The sequence below is a fragment of the Pan troglodytes genome, chromosome 1 (assembly GCF_028858775.2).
Source record: "Pan troglodytes isolate AG18354 chromosome 1, NHGRI_mPanTro3-v2.0_pri, whole genome shotgun sequence".
Lineage (NCBI taxonomy): Eukaryota > Metazoa > Chordata > Mammalia > Primates > Hominidae > Pan > Pan troglodytes.
Window position 1 is genome coordinate 81,337,979 of NC_072398.2, and position 19,520 is coordinate 81,357,498.

The 19,520-nt window shown below is 41.0% G+C and overlaps 1 protein-coding gene across 3 annotated transcripts in view; it reads right to left on the reverse strand.

Moving 5' to 3' along the window:
• Positions 1-19,520, reverse strand: part of MPZL1 (myelin protein zero like 1) — a 74,824-nt gene that overhangs the window by 16,842 nt on the left and 38,462 nt on the right. For all 3 annotated transcript variants that reach the window (XM_524952.8, XM_003308590.6, XM_063811666.1), the window contains 3 exons: positions 8,328-8,494; positions 1,499-1,712; positions 621-753 (listed from right to left, as the gene is read on the reverse strand). In XM_524952.8, coding sequence (XP_524952.3) covers positions 621-753; positions 1,499-1,712; positions 8,328-8,494 — 514 coding nt within the window. The remainder of the gene's footprint in view (positions 1-620; positions 754-1,498; positions 1,713-8,327; positions 8,495-19,520) is intronic.

The following is a 19,520-nucleotide window of genomic DNA, read 5'->3' on the forward strand; positions in this document are numbered from 1 at the left end:
AAAGCCCTGCACCATCATCACACTGGGTTGGGGGAGGTAGTTTATTAAAACCACTGCTTTTTCTTCTTCTTTCTTTCTTTTTCTTTTTTTTTTAAAGAGACAGGATCTTGCTATGTTGCCTAGGCTAGATTCAAACGCCTCGGCTCAAGCAATCCTCCTGCCACAGCCTAAGTAGCCGGGACTTACAGGCGCATGCCACTAATTCCAGCTCACAACTTCTTAATTAGGGTTTTATATTTCCTAACTGGAAAGAACCACCTTGTGAGTTTATTAGCAAGAAATTGAAATTAAACTCTTAAATTGGGTAAGTGATGTCTTAAGAATACTGATTGCATAGTGGATGGTATTGAAACACAGAGCACAGACTGCTGAGTAGCTCATCTCACCAAACCTAAGAAGGAAACTGGAACAGAGATTAGAGTCATATTCCACATTTAATAGCAGGCCCACTGATTTCCACTTGCCCATGTTAGAACACCTCCTAAGGAGACTGCCTGATTCTGACATGAAAGAAAATAGTAGTTAATTCTTTAAAATACGTTTTTCATTAAATACAGAAGTTTCTATAAACCCTGATTCCCTCCCTCCACCCCTGCCCTAAAAAAAACAGTGTTTCTTACCCAGTGTAATCCCGTTTAGAGTTTTTCCTTCTATAGAGGACAGCCAGAATCATGCTGATGAGCAGAGTGAGACCTAGGACCACAGCAGTAACTATGCCCACCACTACCCAAACTGGAAACACAGGCAAATTCTCTAGAGGGAAAGAACAAAATAGTTTTAAGGTACATTGCTACAGAGAGAAAACATGGAATTTTATTAAATTAACGAGCAAGTATCTTCATTTAGCAGTTACCGTACCCTTTTATTATCCAAATTATGAGATCTTACTATCTATCCTATTACTATGTAATTCATGACATATGAATATTAGATGAGAAACAATGAACTATGGAACTAAGCATTTCTACACCTACAATCCCTCTCAGTGCTCTAAAGAAAAACCGGAGGTGTGAATTTACCTGGATCTACTCTCCGACAAAGCAGACTTTGTCTCAAAAATGAGACACCAGAACCTGCATTTCCTGTTTGTTCTCAAAATCAAAAGGAAGAAATAACTGTGCTGTTGTTGAAAGCTTTCTCCTGGAGAATATAAAACAGTATGAATCTCCTTCTTTCCCACTGCCCATCACATCCAAACGTAATGAATTTGGTCTTTCTTCTAATTAACACTGAAAAATTCATACTCCTGAAATTAGACCAATAGGCACCAGACGGTAGGAATAAAAATGGAGAAATCAGCCACTCTGGGTCAGAATGAGCAACAAGTTTCCCAGCTCCAAGTGTGTTTGGTAGAGCCACAGGTTCGCGGCAACAGGGAGCACAACTGTATGGCAAAAATCCCCCCTCCAAACCCACCATGAAATGCAACTCATGTTTTCCAACCAAACATGAGATAAAGGAGACTGCATTATTACTGCCAAAATACTCAAGGAAGTACCTTTTTCTACGACATAGAGCCTAATGTGTCCAGGCTGGACAACGATGTCAGGAGGGTTTTTGACATCACAGATATAGGTGCCATTGTGTATAAACTGCATATTTTCTATGTTGATTGATGCATCTTTCTTGTCAAGGTCTCCAGCCCAGCTGATTCTGTCTTTAAATGGTGGATAATTCCCAAGGTACACTTGCCCTTGGGAGTAGTGGAAAAACTGCAATTAGAAAAAAGGAACACATGAACTATTCTCAAAGGCAGAATTCCTAAACTCTGTAATGTGCATGCTATGAAAGGTTCTTTTAAAGACTTCATACAGAAAGAAATGCAACATCTCTCTCCCTCTCCCTCTCCCCCTCTCTCTCTTCCTTTTTTCGGTCTCCCTCTGTTGCCGAGGCTGGACTGTACTGCCGTGATCTCGGCTCGCTGCAACCTCCCTGCCTCGGGCTCCTGTGATTCTCCTGCCTCAGCCTGCCGACTGCCTGGGATTGCAGGCAGGTGCCGCCACGCCTGCCTGGTTTTTGTATTTTTGGTGGAGACGGGGTTTTGCCGTGTTGACCGGGCTGGCCTCCAGCTCCTGACCTGGAGTGTTCTGCCCGCCTCAGCCTCCCGAGGTGCTGGGTTTGCAGATGGAGTCTCGCTCACTCAATGCTCAATGCTGCCCAGGCTGGAGTGCAGTGGTGTGATCTTGGCTCGCTGCAACCTCCACCTCCCAGCCGACTGCCTTGGCCTCCCAAAATACTAAGATTACAGCCTCTGCCCGGCCGCCACCCCATCTAGGAAGTGAGGAGCGTCTCTGCCTGGCCACCCATCCTCTGGGATGTGAGGAGCCCCTCTGCCTGGCCACCCCGTCTGGGAAGTGAGGAGCGCCTCTGCCCGGCCGCCCCGTCTGGGATGTGAGGAGCGCCTCTGCCCGGCCACCCCGTCTGGGAAGTGAGGAGCGCCTCTGCCTGGCCGCTGTGCAATCTTCCAAGTGTGAAGTGACAGCCTTTCTGCACGTGTACCCAACAGCTCCGAAGAGACAGCGACCATCGAGAACGGGCCATGATGACGATGGCGGTTTTGTCGAAAAGAAAAGGGGGAAATGTGGGGAAAAGAAAGAGAGATCAGATTCTTACTGTGTCTGTGTAGAAAGAAGTAGACATAGGAGACTCCATTTTGTTCTGTACTAAGAAAAATTCTTCTGCCTTGGGATGCTGTTAATCTATAACCTTACCCCCGACCCGTGCTCTCTGAAACATGTGCTGTGTCAACTCAGGGTTAAATGGATTAAGGGCGGTGCAAGATGTGCTTTGTTAAACAGATGCTTGAAGGCAGCATACTCGTTAAGAGTCATTGCCACTCCCTAATCTCAAGTACCCAGGGACACAAACACTGTGGAAGGCCACAGGGACCTCTGCCTAGGAAAACCGGAGACCTTTGTTCACGTGTTTATCTGACCTTCTCTCCACTATTATCCTATGACCCTGCCACATCCCCCTCTCCGAGAAACACCCAAGAATGATCAATTAAAAAAAAAAAAAAAAAAAAAGAAATGCAACATCATATTACAAATCACAAGTTATGGAATCTAAGCCAGACAGAAGTTTAGAGATCATGGGACTCAACCCTGCCAGGTTTCAATGGAAGAATCAGACTCATATATCATCTCTAATCCTCTCAATATTTCATTGATATAATTATTACCACCCATAATTTTATAAAAGACAAAATGGAGACTTAAGAGAAGCCATTTTCCCAAGGTACCAATGATAGTAAATTGGGGACCCAGAGTAAAATTTAGGCTCATCTGAGTCTTCAAAGCCAATGTTCTTCCAATAACACCATGATTGAGCCCAGTGATTCCCAAGGCTTCAGAAAGCTTAGTGTTGAGTTAGCTTACCACTAAGATACACAGAGGCACAAAGGAAAAGAATCCTAAATATCTCAGATCAGCTAATCTGAGTTTCTTCCTCTTCCTTCTGGTTTCCTATGGAAAAGTCATGGGTGTGTGAAAGGAACAAAGCCCAGATAACACAAGATACTCTTGCCGGCTTTTGAAAGTTCAGCCTTTAGCCCCTTTCTCTTTCCACTCCTCAGTCTCTCCTCCGTCCTGCTTTCAGCAAAGGAACTGTCTTCTCAAAGTAAACCTTGTCAAACTCAGCACCTGGAAGCAGGGTTAAGGCCCAGTGGGAGGGGATCTATCCTCACACTTGGCTCTAATCCAAGCAGCTATGCTGGAGGCCTGATGTCTTTGTTCTGGTTAATGGACGGGGTGATGGTGGAGCTGGGGATAGAAACCAGCTCTATTAGCAATTCAAACAGAACATTTTCAGAACCCTTTGAGCACACTGAAAACCCCAGTGCAGACTCATCCATTCCTATGATTTAATGATCATCTAGATTTTCTTAACTCCCAAACCTCTCTCTCCATCAATAGCGTCCCCTAAGCTCTAGACTCCTTGCCTACTCACTTTACCACCTGGCTGCCCCTCTCCCCCAAGCTTGTCACCCTTTCTTACAAACTTCATCTTCCCCTCTTCATGTATCGTGTCTTCACTGATGGCTAATGTTTCTTTCCAAAACCATAAATCTTGAAGTCATCCTTGATTCTCTTTCTTCCTATCCAGTTAATCCCCCAATATTGTCAATGTCTCATTAGTTTCTCTCAGTTCTCTCTTCTCTCTATTCAGTTCCCACTGACAATATCTGTTTTTATGTTTTCATCATCTTGGACTATGGCCTCTTAACTGGTATGTCTAACTCATCATCTTCCACGATGCCTAAATGATCACTGATAAAGAATAATGGTTATTATTATAACATTTATCAAATATTTACCCTGCATTTCATATGACCTAAATGCTTCTTAAGAACCGTGAAGGGTCTGAGATTTTACCCTACTTACAAGCTAACAAAGTTAGTTGGCCACAGGTTCATAGGTGCTGACAGAAGACACGGACTCCTATGAAATCTTCACTCTCATGAAGAAGACTCAGAAACAAAGAACCTTATGAGCAGAAAGCATGTGTTTGTTCCTCTTGCCCCGCAAGTCCCACAGCCATGACATGGAGGGGCTCACATGGATGTTGTGCAGGCAGAGGCATTGCATCACAGCCGAGGAACCCCAAGCTCAGGGAACACAATTATCTTACAAGGGGCAGAAGACATGTCTGACTTCAGCCCTGAAAGGAGACACTACCTTTACTATACTCAAGAATACACAAATTTGTCCTTTGCTCCAGAGGGTAACATCATCTCTGCCTTCCAAAGCTAGTTACTGTACAAAAAAAGTCCAGAACAAAGGCAGCCAGTGCCTTTGCTAGCAAGGTGTGCAAAAACATGAAAGACCCATAGAAAACTGTCTCCCAACAACTCTCTAGCCCTCACAACCACCCTGCAAGGTGAGATTCGCCTACCTGATATTTCATAAATAGGGAATGTGAGGCTCAGGAAACCTTGGTGACTTTCCCAAAGTCACAGGTTTTAGAGATGGAATTCAAACTCAGCTCTGATTTCAAAGCTTATGCTATTTCCAATGTTTAAGGCCTCTCAGGTGAGATCATGTCTTATCTGTTTAAAGTTCTTCACTCTCTCTTCTTCACTAGAAAATGAACCATAAACTCTCAGCTTTGCAAATGAATCCTTCCATCACCTGCTGTCTGCCTTCCCTTCCCACAACATCTCCACATATTCCCTGCCTGGCATTTCTGAACCAGCGGGGATGAGCTACATGATGCTGTTTCTCAGCACTGGGTCTGAGACAGCTCCCTCAGTCAGGCTCCCTCATTGATTGGGGGCCATTTGAAGGCAGAGGATAAGATGTATTTATCTCTGTACTCCTTAGCACTTTGGACACAGCAGGAACTACATAGTTTGCTGAATCAAACTGAGGAATAATGTCTTGGTCAAACCAGTGAGAGATGGAAATAAAACAGTGAAAAATTCACAGAAAAGACTAGAATCATTATCAATCAATATTTTTAAAGTACAAGCCATGGTGCTAAAGCTATGAGGTATACTAAAGATGTAAGACAGGCAAGTCCTCTTAAAACACCCATATTCAGGAAGAAGAGGAAAACTGTCATATTAAGGGATCTGTATTATAGGAATGGCCCAGATAAGGGTAGTGAGTTTTAAGGGCTAAAAGGTTAAAAAAAAAAAAAGAGGCATTATGGAGGAGACAGAGGGTAAAAATGGGGTACAGCTTAAATGACAAGTGTTCAGAAGTAGGAAAACAAAGCACAAAGCATTTTTACTAAACTGGAAGTGAAGCCATAAGAGAACAGAAGTGAGGCTAAAGTGGTAGGCTGGGCCAAATTGTAATGAGCTTTTAATTCTAGACAAATGTTGTCCGCAATGGGAATCTAGGTTCCTGACAACCTGCAGTGGCAAGGTGAAAGAGCTGTTGTAAGACTATGCACCTGCTGGCATATGAGGGTTGGATTGAAAGATGAAAAAAACAGAAGCAGAAGAATAACAAGGGGCTACTGCACAAGACCAGGCACACAGTTAACATTGCTCAATAGACAGCAGAGACACAGGAAGGCTGACAAAAAGCTAGACGCCAGAAACAAAGTTGGAAGAACCAGCAAAGGTTCTTATTTCTTGGGGACAGAAGGGAAGTGGTAAGGGACAGGGAAGGAAAGGACAGAAAACACAAAACAAAACAAAACAAAACAAAATGATTACAAAACTCATCTGCAGATGAACACAATTACCCTAAAAAAAAAAAAAAAAAAAAAAAAAAAAAAGCAGAAAAGGGAAACAGAAGGGAGAAAAAATGAGTTCAGTTTCAGACATGTGGATCCCAAGGCCATGGGCCAAAAAAGCCATCTACAGTAAGGCTTTTGAATATACTGGGTTTGAATATACTTTTCCTGTAAAACCTATAAAAACAAAAAAGCAACCCACTCATCTTATTAAATGTGTCCCGACATTTTGGAATTAAAGGATCCTATGTCAATAACTGAACATGCTGGGATTAACTGCAATCAGACTCGTGTGTAAGCATAAATTGATTAGCTAAAAATATTAATCAGAATTACAGCATGTTCTTAATATTAAGTTTTGAGTTATGTAAACCTTCATGGACCCACACGACAAGACTGTTTCCAGCATAAATGGAACCGCTCTTTAAAAGAAAGTTATTACCTCTGGGTGTCTTCCTGATGACTGCTTCATTTTCTATGGACTTAAATAATGGCTCTCACACCCACTCTTGCAGAAGACTTCGGTGGGAAATCTTTAAATGTTTAAATAGTTCTTTGGACTCTCTTGAGTAAACTTATGTGTTTAATCTTGCCTCTATGGGAACATTAGTGTATGTTCTATGCTGATGCCATATTTACGTGAAGCAGAGAATGCCTCTTTATGTCTTTCCATGGTATCTGTATGGATTCCTGTGCTCACCCTTATGGCTACTGTAAGGGAAGGCCTCTCTTATAAAGACCTCTAGACTATGCATTCTCCATAGGGGAGATTCTCCCCCAAGGGAGCAAACACTGGCTCTTGGGTGGGAAGCTTTGAGAAAATCTTTCTCTTTTATATGTAAAACAGTTGCAGAGGATATCTACAATATTAAAATTTCATGGAAGGGGGTAGAGATTAAGAAAAATGTGAAAAGGCTCCTTTTAAACATAAATTTTAAAAAATACTGAGAAGCACTGCCTTAGGTAATCCCTAAAACCTATGAGGCCGTAAATATTATTAGCAGATTTTTCTACCTGAGAGAGAAATAATACATAAGGGAAATCATACCGTATTGAAGTTTAAACAATTCTAACCTGTGTGGTATGGCCACGGGTGAATAACTCTTGAGTCAGTGTCTCCCATCCTCCCCACCCTGTCTTCCTCATAGAGCTGTGAAGATTAAATGGCATAGGCATATGATGGGCCCAACATCTAGGTGGTGATCCACAATGTAACTCACCATTCAGAAGAAGAATTGGGCATTCTTAAAGATAGATGACAGACTGTCCTTGCTAAATACTGACAACCTGAAACATGCAACAGTACTAAAATATGTGCCAATATATGAAGGGCATTCCACATGCTGGGAGAGCAACAGTAACAACAAATGGTGTATTTTAGTAACTCAAGAGCTAGACACTCTCCTGAGCACTTATCTTGTATAATCTTACTTTATCCTAACACCCCTGTATGGGAGGTTTTATCGTCTCCATTTTACAGACCAGAACCAAGATAGTCAGTTCATGTTTAATAAACACCCACTGCATAACCAGCACTCCACTAGTTACTAAATAACCTTTTTTCAATGCTCTGGTGCTGTATTTCTGTTACATCCTTTATCTTACTCCAAAGTCATCTATATATCAGCCTTCCTCCTAATCATCTCTAGGTGAGAGCAAAGGATTCTGTTTTAGACATTTTTGAAGGCCCTACATAACCCACTACATAGTAAGCTCCCAAATCAATATTGCTAAATCAGATGGACTATACGCTAAATTAAAAAAAGATAATCAAATCAGAAGATGCATACATATATATATAAAATTTGATAATACATAAAATAAATATCAGTAAATATGGGGCAATAAAAGATGAAAAGATGCAGGATAAATCCTGATTAGAGTCAGTGTGGTCAATTAAGATCAATTTCAGAATGGGATTTGATGGTGGAGAGAAACTGAGCAAAGACAAGGAAACCAGACACATTTAAGAGATGCTGAACTTATTTTATCCTGAAGCAAGAGAAGGGCCTTGAAGTCTATAATAGATTTAAAAATATACTCATTTTGGAAATGAACCATCAGAAAAATGGATCACTAATTATACAGCAGTAAAGAAACCTGTGAGGCAGGACTAGCCAAGAGCAGTCAAGCATTCTTACCGACACAGTAGTGTCGGCCCCCTCTGGCTGGAAGCTCCAGGAGACTGAGGTCAACCCGCCAGTTGTACTAGTAGACTTGAACTTGCAGGTCAGCTTCCCTTGTGTACCATTTGCCACGAAGATTTCTTTTGGCGTATATACTTCCAAGGCTGATACTCCAGCTGTCACTGAAGAGAAAGGAATAAGGGTAGTTAAAAGTAGGACTTAGCATGAATACCACTGTGCATTTTTGCCAGACAAGAAAAGATACAGCAAAGTTACTAGATATATACAGTAATTCACTGCCATTACATATTTCTGGCAGAATATTCTACAGCTAAGTTCAATCAGAATAGCACTATAAACAGAATAATTGCTGACAGTTTAGGTTTGTATTGCTTTTTAGTTAAGATATTTTTATTAGTCTGGCTATATTGAATATATTTTTTTAAACTAATAGACTTTTTAAAGAGCAGTTTTAGGTTTACAGAAACATTGAATAGAAGGTAGAATTCTCATATTCCCTCACTCTCCCACGGCCAACCTGTTTCTCCTATTATTAACATCTGGCATTAGTGTCATACATTTGTTTTAATTGATGAGCCAATATGGTTACATCATTGTTAACCAAAGTCCATAGTTTACATTAGGATTTGCGTTAGTGTTGTAGATCTTATGGATTTTGACAAAGGTGTATAGTGATGTCTCCACCATTACAGTATCATACAGAATAGTTTCACTCCCTAAGCATCCCCTGTGCTACACCAATTTATTCCTGCCGTCCTTTCCCCCACACCCCTGGCAAACACTGACCTTATACTGTCTCTATAGGTTTGCCTTTTCTAGAATGTTATCTAGTTAAAATTATACAGCATGTAGCCTTTTAAGGTTGGCTTCTTTCACTTAGTAATATGCACTTAACTTTCTTCCATGTCTTTTTGTGGCATAATATCTCATTTCTTTTTATTGCTGAATAATATACAAATTGTATGGATGTACCACAGTTTATTCATTCACCTACTGAAGGACTTCTGGGTGGCTTCTCTGACGGTCTATTTTTAATGAGGTGAAGGGCATATTTTTATTTCTTTAAGTAGTTCTCATGCTTATCTGTTACGCAATTGTTATCACACTGAACTTTTCTCATCATCCATATGTAATGCAATTAAAACTATCCTAAGATATAACTTCATTTTAAAGCCACATTTATTATCTAACTGATCCTTTTCTTATAAAGAACTTAAGGAAGAAAAATGCATGTTTTGGTTTTGTTAGTGCAATCATACCTACCATAAGATTTCACTGTGCTAGGTAAGTAAACAGCTGATTACACCGTATATCACATTTTCATTTCACCCATCAAGTTTTGTCAGTTAGCCTAAGCCCAGGAAATAGTAATTGAAATGTGTCTACCACTTGGAATATAAAAATGGCTCTTTTTTCAAGATCTGCAATCGTAGGCAACTGCAGGAATTGTTAAGGATTGCTGTTAAAAGTATTTGCCAAATTCTTAAAGATTGCTAATTTGAACATACTGCTATAAAAGAAATGCTTTCACAGACAAAATGAAAGTCAGAAAAAAAAAAAAACGTATTTGGCCCAAAATTGGTAACTTAAAAATACCCATCTTCGATATTTTTTAAAGAAATCGTTTGGAATAAATATCTGCAGTGTTGCAATAATTCTTAGAATGTAACAGACTGGCAGAATAAGGAAGAGTATTGTCAGCCAGGACTGATGGTCATTTTCAGAATTTTTTCTCCTTGAAGACTTAACTGACTCTCAGCCAAGGAGAACAAGAGTACTCCCCCATTCCTCCCAACCATCTTGCAAATGTTTATTCTCAGGACATAATGGGCACTTTTGGCTATTCTTTTAAATAAACTGATAGCCATACTGCATCAAGCAGATTTTTTTTTCTGCGAAAGAGGGTGGATTATTATTACAGGGAACAATAGATTATTATTTGCGGTCCAAACCTCAAAACAAGCATTTCTTTCAGAGGAGATGCAAACAAAAGAGTTCCTTGCTATTGTGGGTACGCAGAAAAGCAGCCCCAGGGCACTTGAGTTCAAAATGAAGGACAAAGCACAAGACTAGACTAGTGGACCAGCTTATTCCAGGAAGCAGCACTGGCTCGCAACCCTTATTCACTCTGTGTGATTTTGACTAGTTTTCTCCATGGTGATGAGTACTGGAAAGCCACAGTCTCTAAAAGTCTATAAATAAAGTTTCTCAAGGATTTTCTTTTCTTTCTTTCTTTTTTTTTTTTTTTTGAGACCGAGTCTCAATCTTGTCACTCAGGCTGGAGTGCAGTGTCACAACCTCCGCCTCCTGGGTTCAAGCAATTCTCCTGCCTCAGCCTCCCGAGTAGCTGGGATTACAGACACCCACCACGACGCCCAGCTAATTTTTGTATTTTTAGTAGAGACGGGGTTTCACCATGTTGGCCAGGCTGGTCTCGAACTCCTGACCTCAGGTGATTCACCAGCCCTGGCCCCCACAAAGTGCTGGGATTACAGGCGTGAGCCACCGCACCCAGTCTTCTTCAAGGATTTTCTTAAACCAGATCCCTTCCTCAAGGCCTAGCTGCAAGACTTGTCATCCTGAGACATTATTTAAAGATGGAATTAGACCAAGTGTCCAAGTTTACAGTCACAGAATTTTGAGCAAAAAGACTAACCAAATTCCCAAATGGCTTTTAGGCATCTATTTAAGACACAGATTTCATTATACCAAAGTTAGGTAATAAACAGGTGGCTTTTTAAAAAACACACAACACTCTTTGGCTAATCTGAACGTGTAGCTCTTAGCCAGGATTATGAAATCCAAAGCTAGCCCATCAGCTAGCTCAAGAAAAAGAAAATGATGCCACACACTGAGAAATTAACTTCCTCCCATCCCTGGCTATCTACGCTTTTCTCTAATACTACTCTTGTCATCATTTTTGGAGATTTCATCAGTTGTAAGATAAACCTTCTAAAACCCTAGTCTGTTTATCTTCTCCAATAATCTGGGTAAGATCAGGCCTACCCCAGCCACTCATTTCTATGGTCATACCTGTTCAATCAAGTTTAGCCTAAAGCTGCCTCCTTACATATTTTAAGTTCAGCCTAAGGGTTTTTCTGTACACTGTGAACTATAACAAGTATAGGTGTAAACAGGCCGTAGCCAATCACCTTGTGCCAAGCACCGAGTTTTGGCCAATCAAATGTAGCCAACTGTTCAAATTGTGTTCAAATAAGGCAAATGCTGAGCTATAATCAATGCAGCTGTTTCTGTACCTCACTCCCATTTTCTGTACATCACTTTCCTTTTTCTGTCCATAAATCTTCTTCCACCACGTGGCTGCGCTGGCGTCTCTGAGCCTACCTTGGCTCAGAAGGCTGCCCAATTCGCAATTCATTCTTTGTTCAGTTAAATTCCTTTAAATTTAATTCAGCTGAAGTTTTTATTTTATACCCTAAACCAGGGCTTCTCAGCCTCAGCACTACTGGCAACTGCCACAGACAATCCTTTGTTGTGGGAAACTGTGCTATACCTTGTAGGATGTTGAGCAGCACCCCTGGCCTCTACTAGATGACAGCAGTATCTCCTCTGCCTCCAGTTGTGACAACCAAAAATGTCTCCAGACATTGCAAATGCCTCCTCAGAGGTGAAATCCCCCCAGTTGAGAATCACTAGCTCTAGACCCAATCATCAGTACCTGCACCCACTCCAGAATCGTAGTTTCAGGCTTCTCTACTCCCTAATTGACCACCTCTTAGCTTTCCAATATCCTCCAAAACCCTGAGTTCACTGATCCCTAAGCTGCATCAGAAACTAAAATCCCAGCATGTCTTCATTTGCCTTACTCAGACTAAACCCCATAGGCCACCATTATACTCACCCCCTTGCATACACAATCAGCTCTCTTGCCTCTCCCTTCAGGGCCTTCACCTGGAACCTCTATCCTGGTTAAATTCAATTCTCTATCCACTATGCATCTCCACCAGGGTGGCTGACCACAGCTGGACAAAAGCACACAATCCCACTGACTATTTTCGCCTTAAATGGATGGTCACTAACCTTAAAGGGACTCTTAATGCTGTCTAGCAATCCACCCACATTGCCCTAATCCATCTGCTTTCCATTTCCCTAGAGGACTATTTTAAACCTTCCTCTCTAACCTCAAATTTCCACTTCCTCTGGTTTCTCACTCCCAGCTAATGACTGAGCTGCTTATTTCACTGAGAAAACAGAAGCAATGAGAAGAGAACCTCCCTATGTCCAGACACCATAGCTACCCACCTCCCTGCATCTGTGCCCATTCTGCTTTCCCTGCACTCCTATGTAGAAAGTGTCTGTCTGCATCCCTCTCCAGGATTAACCTCTCCACTACACATTGCATCTCATCTCTTGCCTACCTAAGGACATTTATTGATCCAGCAATTCTCCCTCTTCTGAATTTTTCACTCACTACTGAATTATCACCAGCAGCAATATAAACATACATATTTATATTTATATCCCAGGTTTAGAGAAAAAAACCTTGACCCTGCATCTCCCTGCAGCTCTGGCCCCTTTGTCCTCCTTTATTTTATCAATCTTGAAAGAATTGTCTGTACATACTGTGTCCAATTTCTCTCCTCTTCTGTTCTCTTGGATAAATCCAATTTAGGCTTTCATCTCCGTTACTCCATAGAAACTGTTTTTGTTAAGGAATGCAATGACCTCCATGGTTAATTCTCAAATCTTGTCTTATTGCCCTATCTAAAACCTTTGAAAGTTACTCCCTGCTAAAACTTTTTTTTTTTGTTTTTTAACAGTTTGGCTTTTGGAATGCCTCTCCCTCTTGATTCTCTTATCTCATTGACTGCTCCTTCCCTGGTTCTCCTGACCTCTATATGATTAAGAGCCCAGATCATTTCTCTGACTGCTTATCTATTTAACATTCCTTCTCTTGGTGACCTCATTCAGTTTCAAATGCTGATGACACCTGTACACACACACACACACACACACACACAGCCTATTCAACTTTGCTTGGATGTAATTGGCATCATCTCAAATTTAATATGTCCAAATTAAACTCCTGATTCCCACCCCCCAAACTTCCTTTCCATGGTCTTCTCCAAATCAGTAAATGGTAACACCAGTTTTCTAGTGGCTGAGACCAAAACCCTGGACTGTTTTGTGACTCCTCTCTTTTGTACAACTTTCCTCCAAGCTGTCAGCTACACATGTCATCTCTACTTAGAAACCTATCTAGAGGGACCGGGTGCGGTGGCTCACGTTTGTAATCCCAGCACTTTGGGAGGCCAAAGTGGGCGGAACACGAGGTCAGGAGATCAAGACCATCCTGGCTAACATGGTGAAACCCCGTCTCTACTAAAAATACAAAAAAATTAGCTGGGTGTGGTGGCGGGCGCCTGTAGTACCAGCTAATCGGGAGGCTGAGGCAGGAGAATGGTGTGAACCTGGGAGGCGGAGCTTGCAGTGAGCTGAGATCACACCACTACACTCCGGGCTGGGTGACAGAGCGAGACTCTGTCTCAAAAAACAAAACAAAACAAAAGAAACCTATCTAGAAATTGATCTCTCTCTGCCTCATTTGGTGTCACCATCTTGGTCCAAGCCACTGTCATCTTTCACCAGGATTAAGTATTGATAGCTTCCTAATTGGTGTCTGCCTCCTTCAGCCTTCCCCACTTCACAGCAACTAGTCCACAGAGAGGCCAAAGAGATCTCATTAAAATTCAGGTTGGATCATATCACTCTTCTACTCAAAATCCTCTATGGGTTTCCCATCAGCCAGATCAGGCCAGTCTCAAGTGGCCTACAAAGTCCTACATGAGCTAACTCCTGGCTACCTCTCGGACCTCATTGCCTACCCTGACCCCCTCAAATATGTTGCAGCAGCCACCCTGGTTACCATGTTTTTCCTCTGCCTATGGTGAGTGTACCCCAGATAGAGAATGCTATGGACAAAGAGACCAAAGGTATCCCAGGAAATCACGATGCCATGAGAGACAAGGGAAGAGTGGCCAACTGTGTCCAATGCTGAGAGCTGGGCACTCTGCGTAGTTGATTGTAGGGAGAAATTTCAGTGAAGATCCTTGCTTAAAACTGCACATGGTTTCCTTGCACACAGCATCTAAAATCCAAATTAACTTTTGCCAAGCACAGAGCCGCAGTTTCTGACCAACTACGGTGAGCACGAATGGCATCTTGTCAGAAGTGTTCTCCTGTGTGGGTAAAGAGAGAAACTAAATCACAGGTTTCCCTCTCAGGCTGTATTCTATGTAGTCCAAGCAAGGGATGAGTTCACTGGTTTCTTAAACAATTGGGAATGATTTGCTTTGTCCGTTCCCCTGCCTTTTTTTAAATGACTAGGAGTATTATGGGAATACATAGTACAATTATTGTTGAATTCAGATAGCTCATCCACAGAGTCATAAAAGAGAGTTTTTAGGGGCTAGTTAAAATGGCTAAAAATGCAAATGTAAAGACCATTGAGATATACAGAAACTATTGTTCTAATCTACATTCCATGTCACTAAAGACTAGAATCTCAATCTGAATAAGATATTAAATAGGTTTCTTTGAGGCCGAGGATTTATAATTATGGCATAGTGGCAAAAATGGCTGTGAAATGTAGTAAAGCTTTGGTTCAAAAACTTATAGATGGATTAAAAAAAGTCTGTTGATTCCTGAATAAAACCAATTGCTTTGGGAATAAAAACACAGAAATGAAATGAAATAAAATAGATTAAATGATATACAAACATTTTCATATCCTGCCAACTTTGGATTCTGAGCTCCATGTAAACTTGCATACAAACTTCAACATGGAAATGAGAGCTGAGCTTACTTTCTCTCTGGGGAACGGTTCTATAAGGAGAACCGAATCCTGCTGAGTTATGCTAGAGTTTAAAGGGCAAGAATATAAACAAATAAAATCCAAACAACCCTTCTCTTAGAGTACTCTGGAGAATAAGGTTTCTAAAATGTACCATGTTGCTCAAAGGTATCATTTAGCAATGAAGTGATACTGACCCTCAAAATAGGAAATCAATTCAAATGAAAAAAGCCCACAAAGTCATTTAACAAGTAATCAAAAAGTCTGTGGAATCATCTGACTAGGGGTCATTTTTACAATAATCAAAGGATATTCAAAATGTAATATTCTTACAATTTGGATGGACAACCAGAACATTTGAAAGAAAAAAAAAAAGCAAAGATAGAAAACAAAACAATATCCATCACAATCACAAAGAAAAAGGCAAATTTAAGAATGGTTCACCTAAGAGTCTATTTCCTGACATGACTGACCTATTTCAATATTCTGAATTACTGAAACAATAGAGTAAATAATGTCTCCCAACTACATGCCGAGATGATCTTACTCCAAGTAAATTCAAACTCTCATACCATAAAATAATTTGAAATACACTGTGGCAGTATTATTAGGAACAAATAAACACGTTCACAGCAGGGAACATAGGCAGGGATCTTGAAGCTGTTACTGGTTGAAGCAATTCAATGTCATGTTACTAGTGGGTCCATTTATAGCATACTGGTTTGTAAAAACCTTATCTTTTTTTTTTTTTTTTTTTGAGACAAGAGTCTTGCTCTGTTGCCCAGGCTGGAGTGCAGTGGAGCGATCTCAACTCACTGCAACATCCACCTCCTGGGTTCAAGTGATTCTCTGGCCTCAGCCTCCTGAATAGCTGGGACCACAGGGGCGTGCCACCATGCCTAGATAATTTTTCTATTTTTTTTAAGTAGAGACAGGGTTTTACCATGTTGGTCAGGCTGGTCTTGAACTCCTGACCTCAAGTGATCCACCTGCCTTGGCCTCCCAAAGTGCTGGGATTAAAGGTGTGAGCCACCTCACCCGACCTCAAAAAACCTTATCTTTTTAACACACCTTGTTAAGGTTTTCCTTGAAACTGAAAAAGGCTTTTGTTTTGAATTTTTTTAAGCACTTTGATGTTACCACTATAAACTCCTGCTTAAAAGAGTACAATCAAGCAATTTATTTAAACAGCGTTCTGACCTATCTCTTGTTCTTTGTTGGTACACAGCAAGAGTCTGATACTGTAATATCTCCTAATAAGCATAAATATGACCTTTTAAAACATACTAGAAGAGAGGAACAAAAGAGAACACTAAATACAAATTCAGGGTAGTAGTTACAACTGGAACAGGGTGGAGGAGGCAGGATGTGAAAGGTACACACTATTGGTAATGTTTTATTTCCTAGGCTGGTCATGAGTACATGGGTGCCCATTTTAATACTGATAGTGTAAACTGTACACACATACACTCTTTGGTATATATTTTACTTTTTACAATAAAAATTTTTAAAAAGAGAGACACAGGAAGACATTAGTAAAGCAATAAAAGATTTACTTTTTAAGTTTCAGAATGCTCCAGTGAAAATTCCACACGATTCCCTCACAGTGTCTACTATGACTTCTACAATCAGGCTAGATAAAGTAAAGCTGACTCAATGACGTGTGCTGGTGGAGATAACACAGGCACAGAGCTGCCTTGCTGCCACTGTGGGGTCAGACTCAAATCTCTCCTGGGAACAGGGCCACCCTGCAGCTGAAGTGGGCTCTTTCCTCCCACGAATCAGGGCTGCTACTGTGGACCTCTCTTGGCTGGATGGCACAAAGTAGGGGAAGGCTGCAAAAGTATCCTCCATTCAACAAGCCCTAAGTATTAATAAACTAAGCTTTTCATTAGTCAGGAACACACTCTTCTGCACTCTTTGTCTAAAGTTATGCTTCAGGCCTTAATCTCAAGGGACTTCCTCCTAGCGTCTGCCCCACACTCCCCACCCTGTGCTCCCCGACATCCTGTCCTTTCCTTGTCAATGCTCTCCTCACACCCCACTTAAATGACCGGCTGTCTGCACCCCTAAGAGGGCCAAAGGGCTGTGTCTACCTTGTTTACCATTATACCCTCATTACCTGACAAATGCCTGGCCCTTTCACAATGTGTTCAAAAAACATTTGTTTGAATGTCAGGAAAAATGAATCAATCAGTGAATCAATGAATGAATAAATAAAGAATACAATATATCAAACTAAATTCAGATAAGCTCAGCCATAAAAATCAACTTGCTCTACAACAAATGGCTTCAGCATAATGCCCAACACAAAAAGTGTCTGCAGAGATAATTCAGGGTCAACTTTGAATGCTGACACTACCTTGGAGGATGCTTAGATATGTTTCCTCCAAGAATCATCTTTCTGTGTGAGAGAATCACCCCAAAGGAGACTCATCCCTTTTGAAATATTTGATTACCAAAAAAAAAAAAAAAAAAAAAAAAAAAAATCTGGCCAGACAAGGTGGCTCATGCCTGTAATCCCAGCATTTTGGGAGGCTGAGGCAGGAGGATGGCTTGAGCCCCGGAGTTCAAGACCAGCCCTCGTCTTGACAAAAAAATATTAGCTGGGCATAGTGGCTCAAACCTGTGATCTCAGCTACTCAGGGGGCTGAGATAGGAGGACTGCCTGGGCCTGGGAGGTTGAGGCTGCAGTGAACTGTGATTGTGCCACTACACTCCAGCCTGTGTGACAGAGTGAGACTGTAAAAAAAAAAATCCATGTACTTTTACTAACACAGAAGATTACCAAATCCCTCTCAGAGTCAATTCCTTCCGCTCATGATCGATGTCCAGCTGGCCACATATCTATCCTTAACCTTTTTTGTACCAACAAAGATCTTTCTGTTTCTCAAATGAGAAATGCTCAAAGGGTCCTGAATCAGGCCAGTCACTGAACTAATCACTTGACTCTAAAGCCCTGGGATTTCTTCTTGCCCTCCTCTATATATGTACTGTTCATCTCTCTCTCTCTCCTGCAAATGGTCTCCTTTCTTCAATCAACCATTCATTCTTTCAAACACACACTGAGACTCAGCCTCTAAATGTACTGACAGCCTAGTGGAGACAAATAAACAAACATCTACAGTGTGGCTGCAGAAGCACCGTGCCTGGCCCCTGGGATGCACAAAGTGCTATTAGGAGACCTTCCACAGTGCAGGGCTTCCATTAAATACTAAAGGCTCAAAACATGAAGCAGGCAACACAAATGCCCCAGTTGCAGTTAGTTTGAATTGTATCATCTGCATAAAGCATCCAAACATTTCTCGGTTCTTAGCAAGCAAATGAAAATAAGGAACTTTTGGTAGGAAAAATCAGATTTTACTTCTGCTAGAGTACAGGGGACTAAAATGCTTAACATAAAGAACATGTTGAAAGCTCTGGAGGCATATCTGATAGATAAGAAAATAACACTCTCACATATTTTACACTTCCCAGGTGCTGAAATGGCATATTAAAATTGCTCTTCAGGAAAAAGACCACTGTACCTTAAATTTATCTTTCTGGGCTCTCAAATCTTATCAGGTTTATAGTATGTTTGAAGATACGTGAACCAAAATTTAACTGAAACCAGAAAAGCCAATACAATTATTACTAGAAGGACAGAACAAGAGATTGGAAAGAATACGCCTACGGTCGATGGCAATAAGAGTTCCTCTCCTCCAAAATACAGCAAAAAATTTTTAAAAATTAAAAAATACTGATGCCTACTGAAACTACTGAAAAATACTAAATTACTCTATATGATATTATAATAATAGATATATGTCATTGTACATCTGTTGAAACCCATACAACGTACAACAGAAGGAACCCTAATGTAAATATAATGGTCTTTGGGTGATAATGATGTGTTACTGTAGGTTCACCAACTGTAACAATGTATCACTCTGGTGGGGGATACCAATAATAGGAGAGGCCATGGAGGAGACAGATGGGAAATCTGTACCTTCTGCTCTATTTTGCTGTAAACCATAACTGCTCTAAACAGTCTAACTCTTAAAAGAATACTAATGCCTGGGTCCCACCCCTACCTCCAGGAATTCTGATTTAATTGGTAAGGGTATGGCCTGGGTATCAGGATTTTTAAAAGGCCCCCAGGTGATTTGAAACATGTAATTACTACCCAGCATACAAATGAGATGTTGGGACTTCACTTATGATGCTATTATACAATAAGACCATGCCTGAAGCAGACGAGCCACACCTTGCCTGGCATTTGATTGACTGTAGGTATAGGTATGTTCACTTGTAAAATACGTTATTAGTGCACATGCATGAACCTGAACTTTTCAAAATACCAGGGCAGTGCTCTACTCAGCTTCTTAATCAAT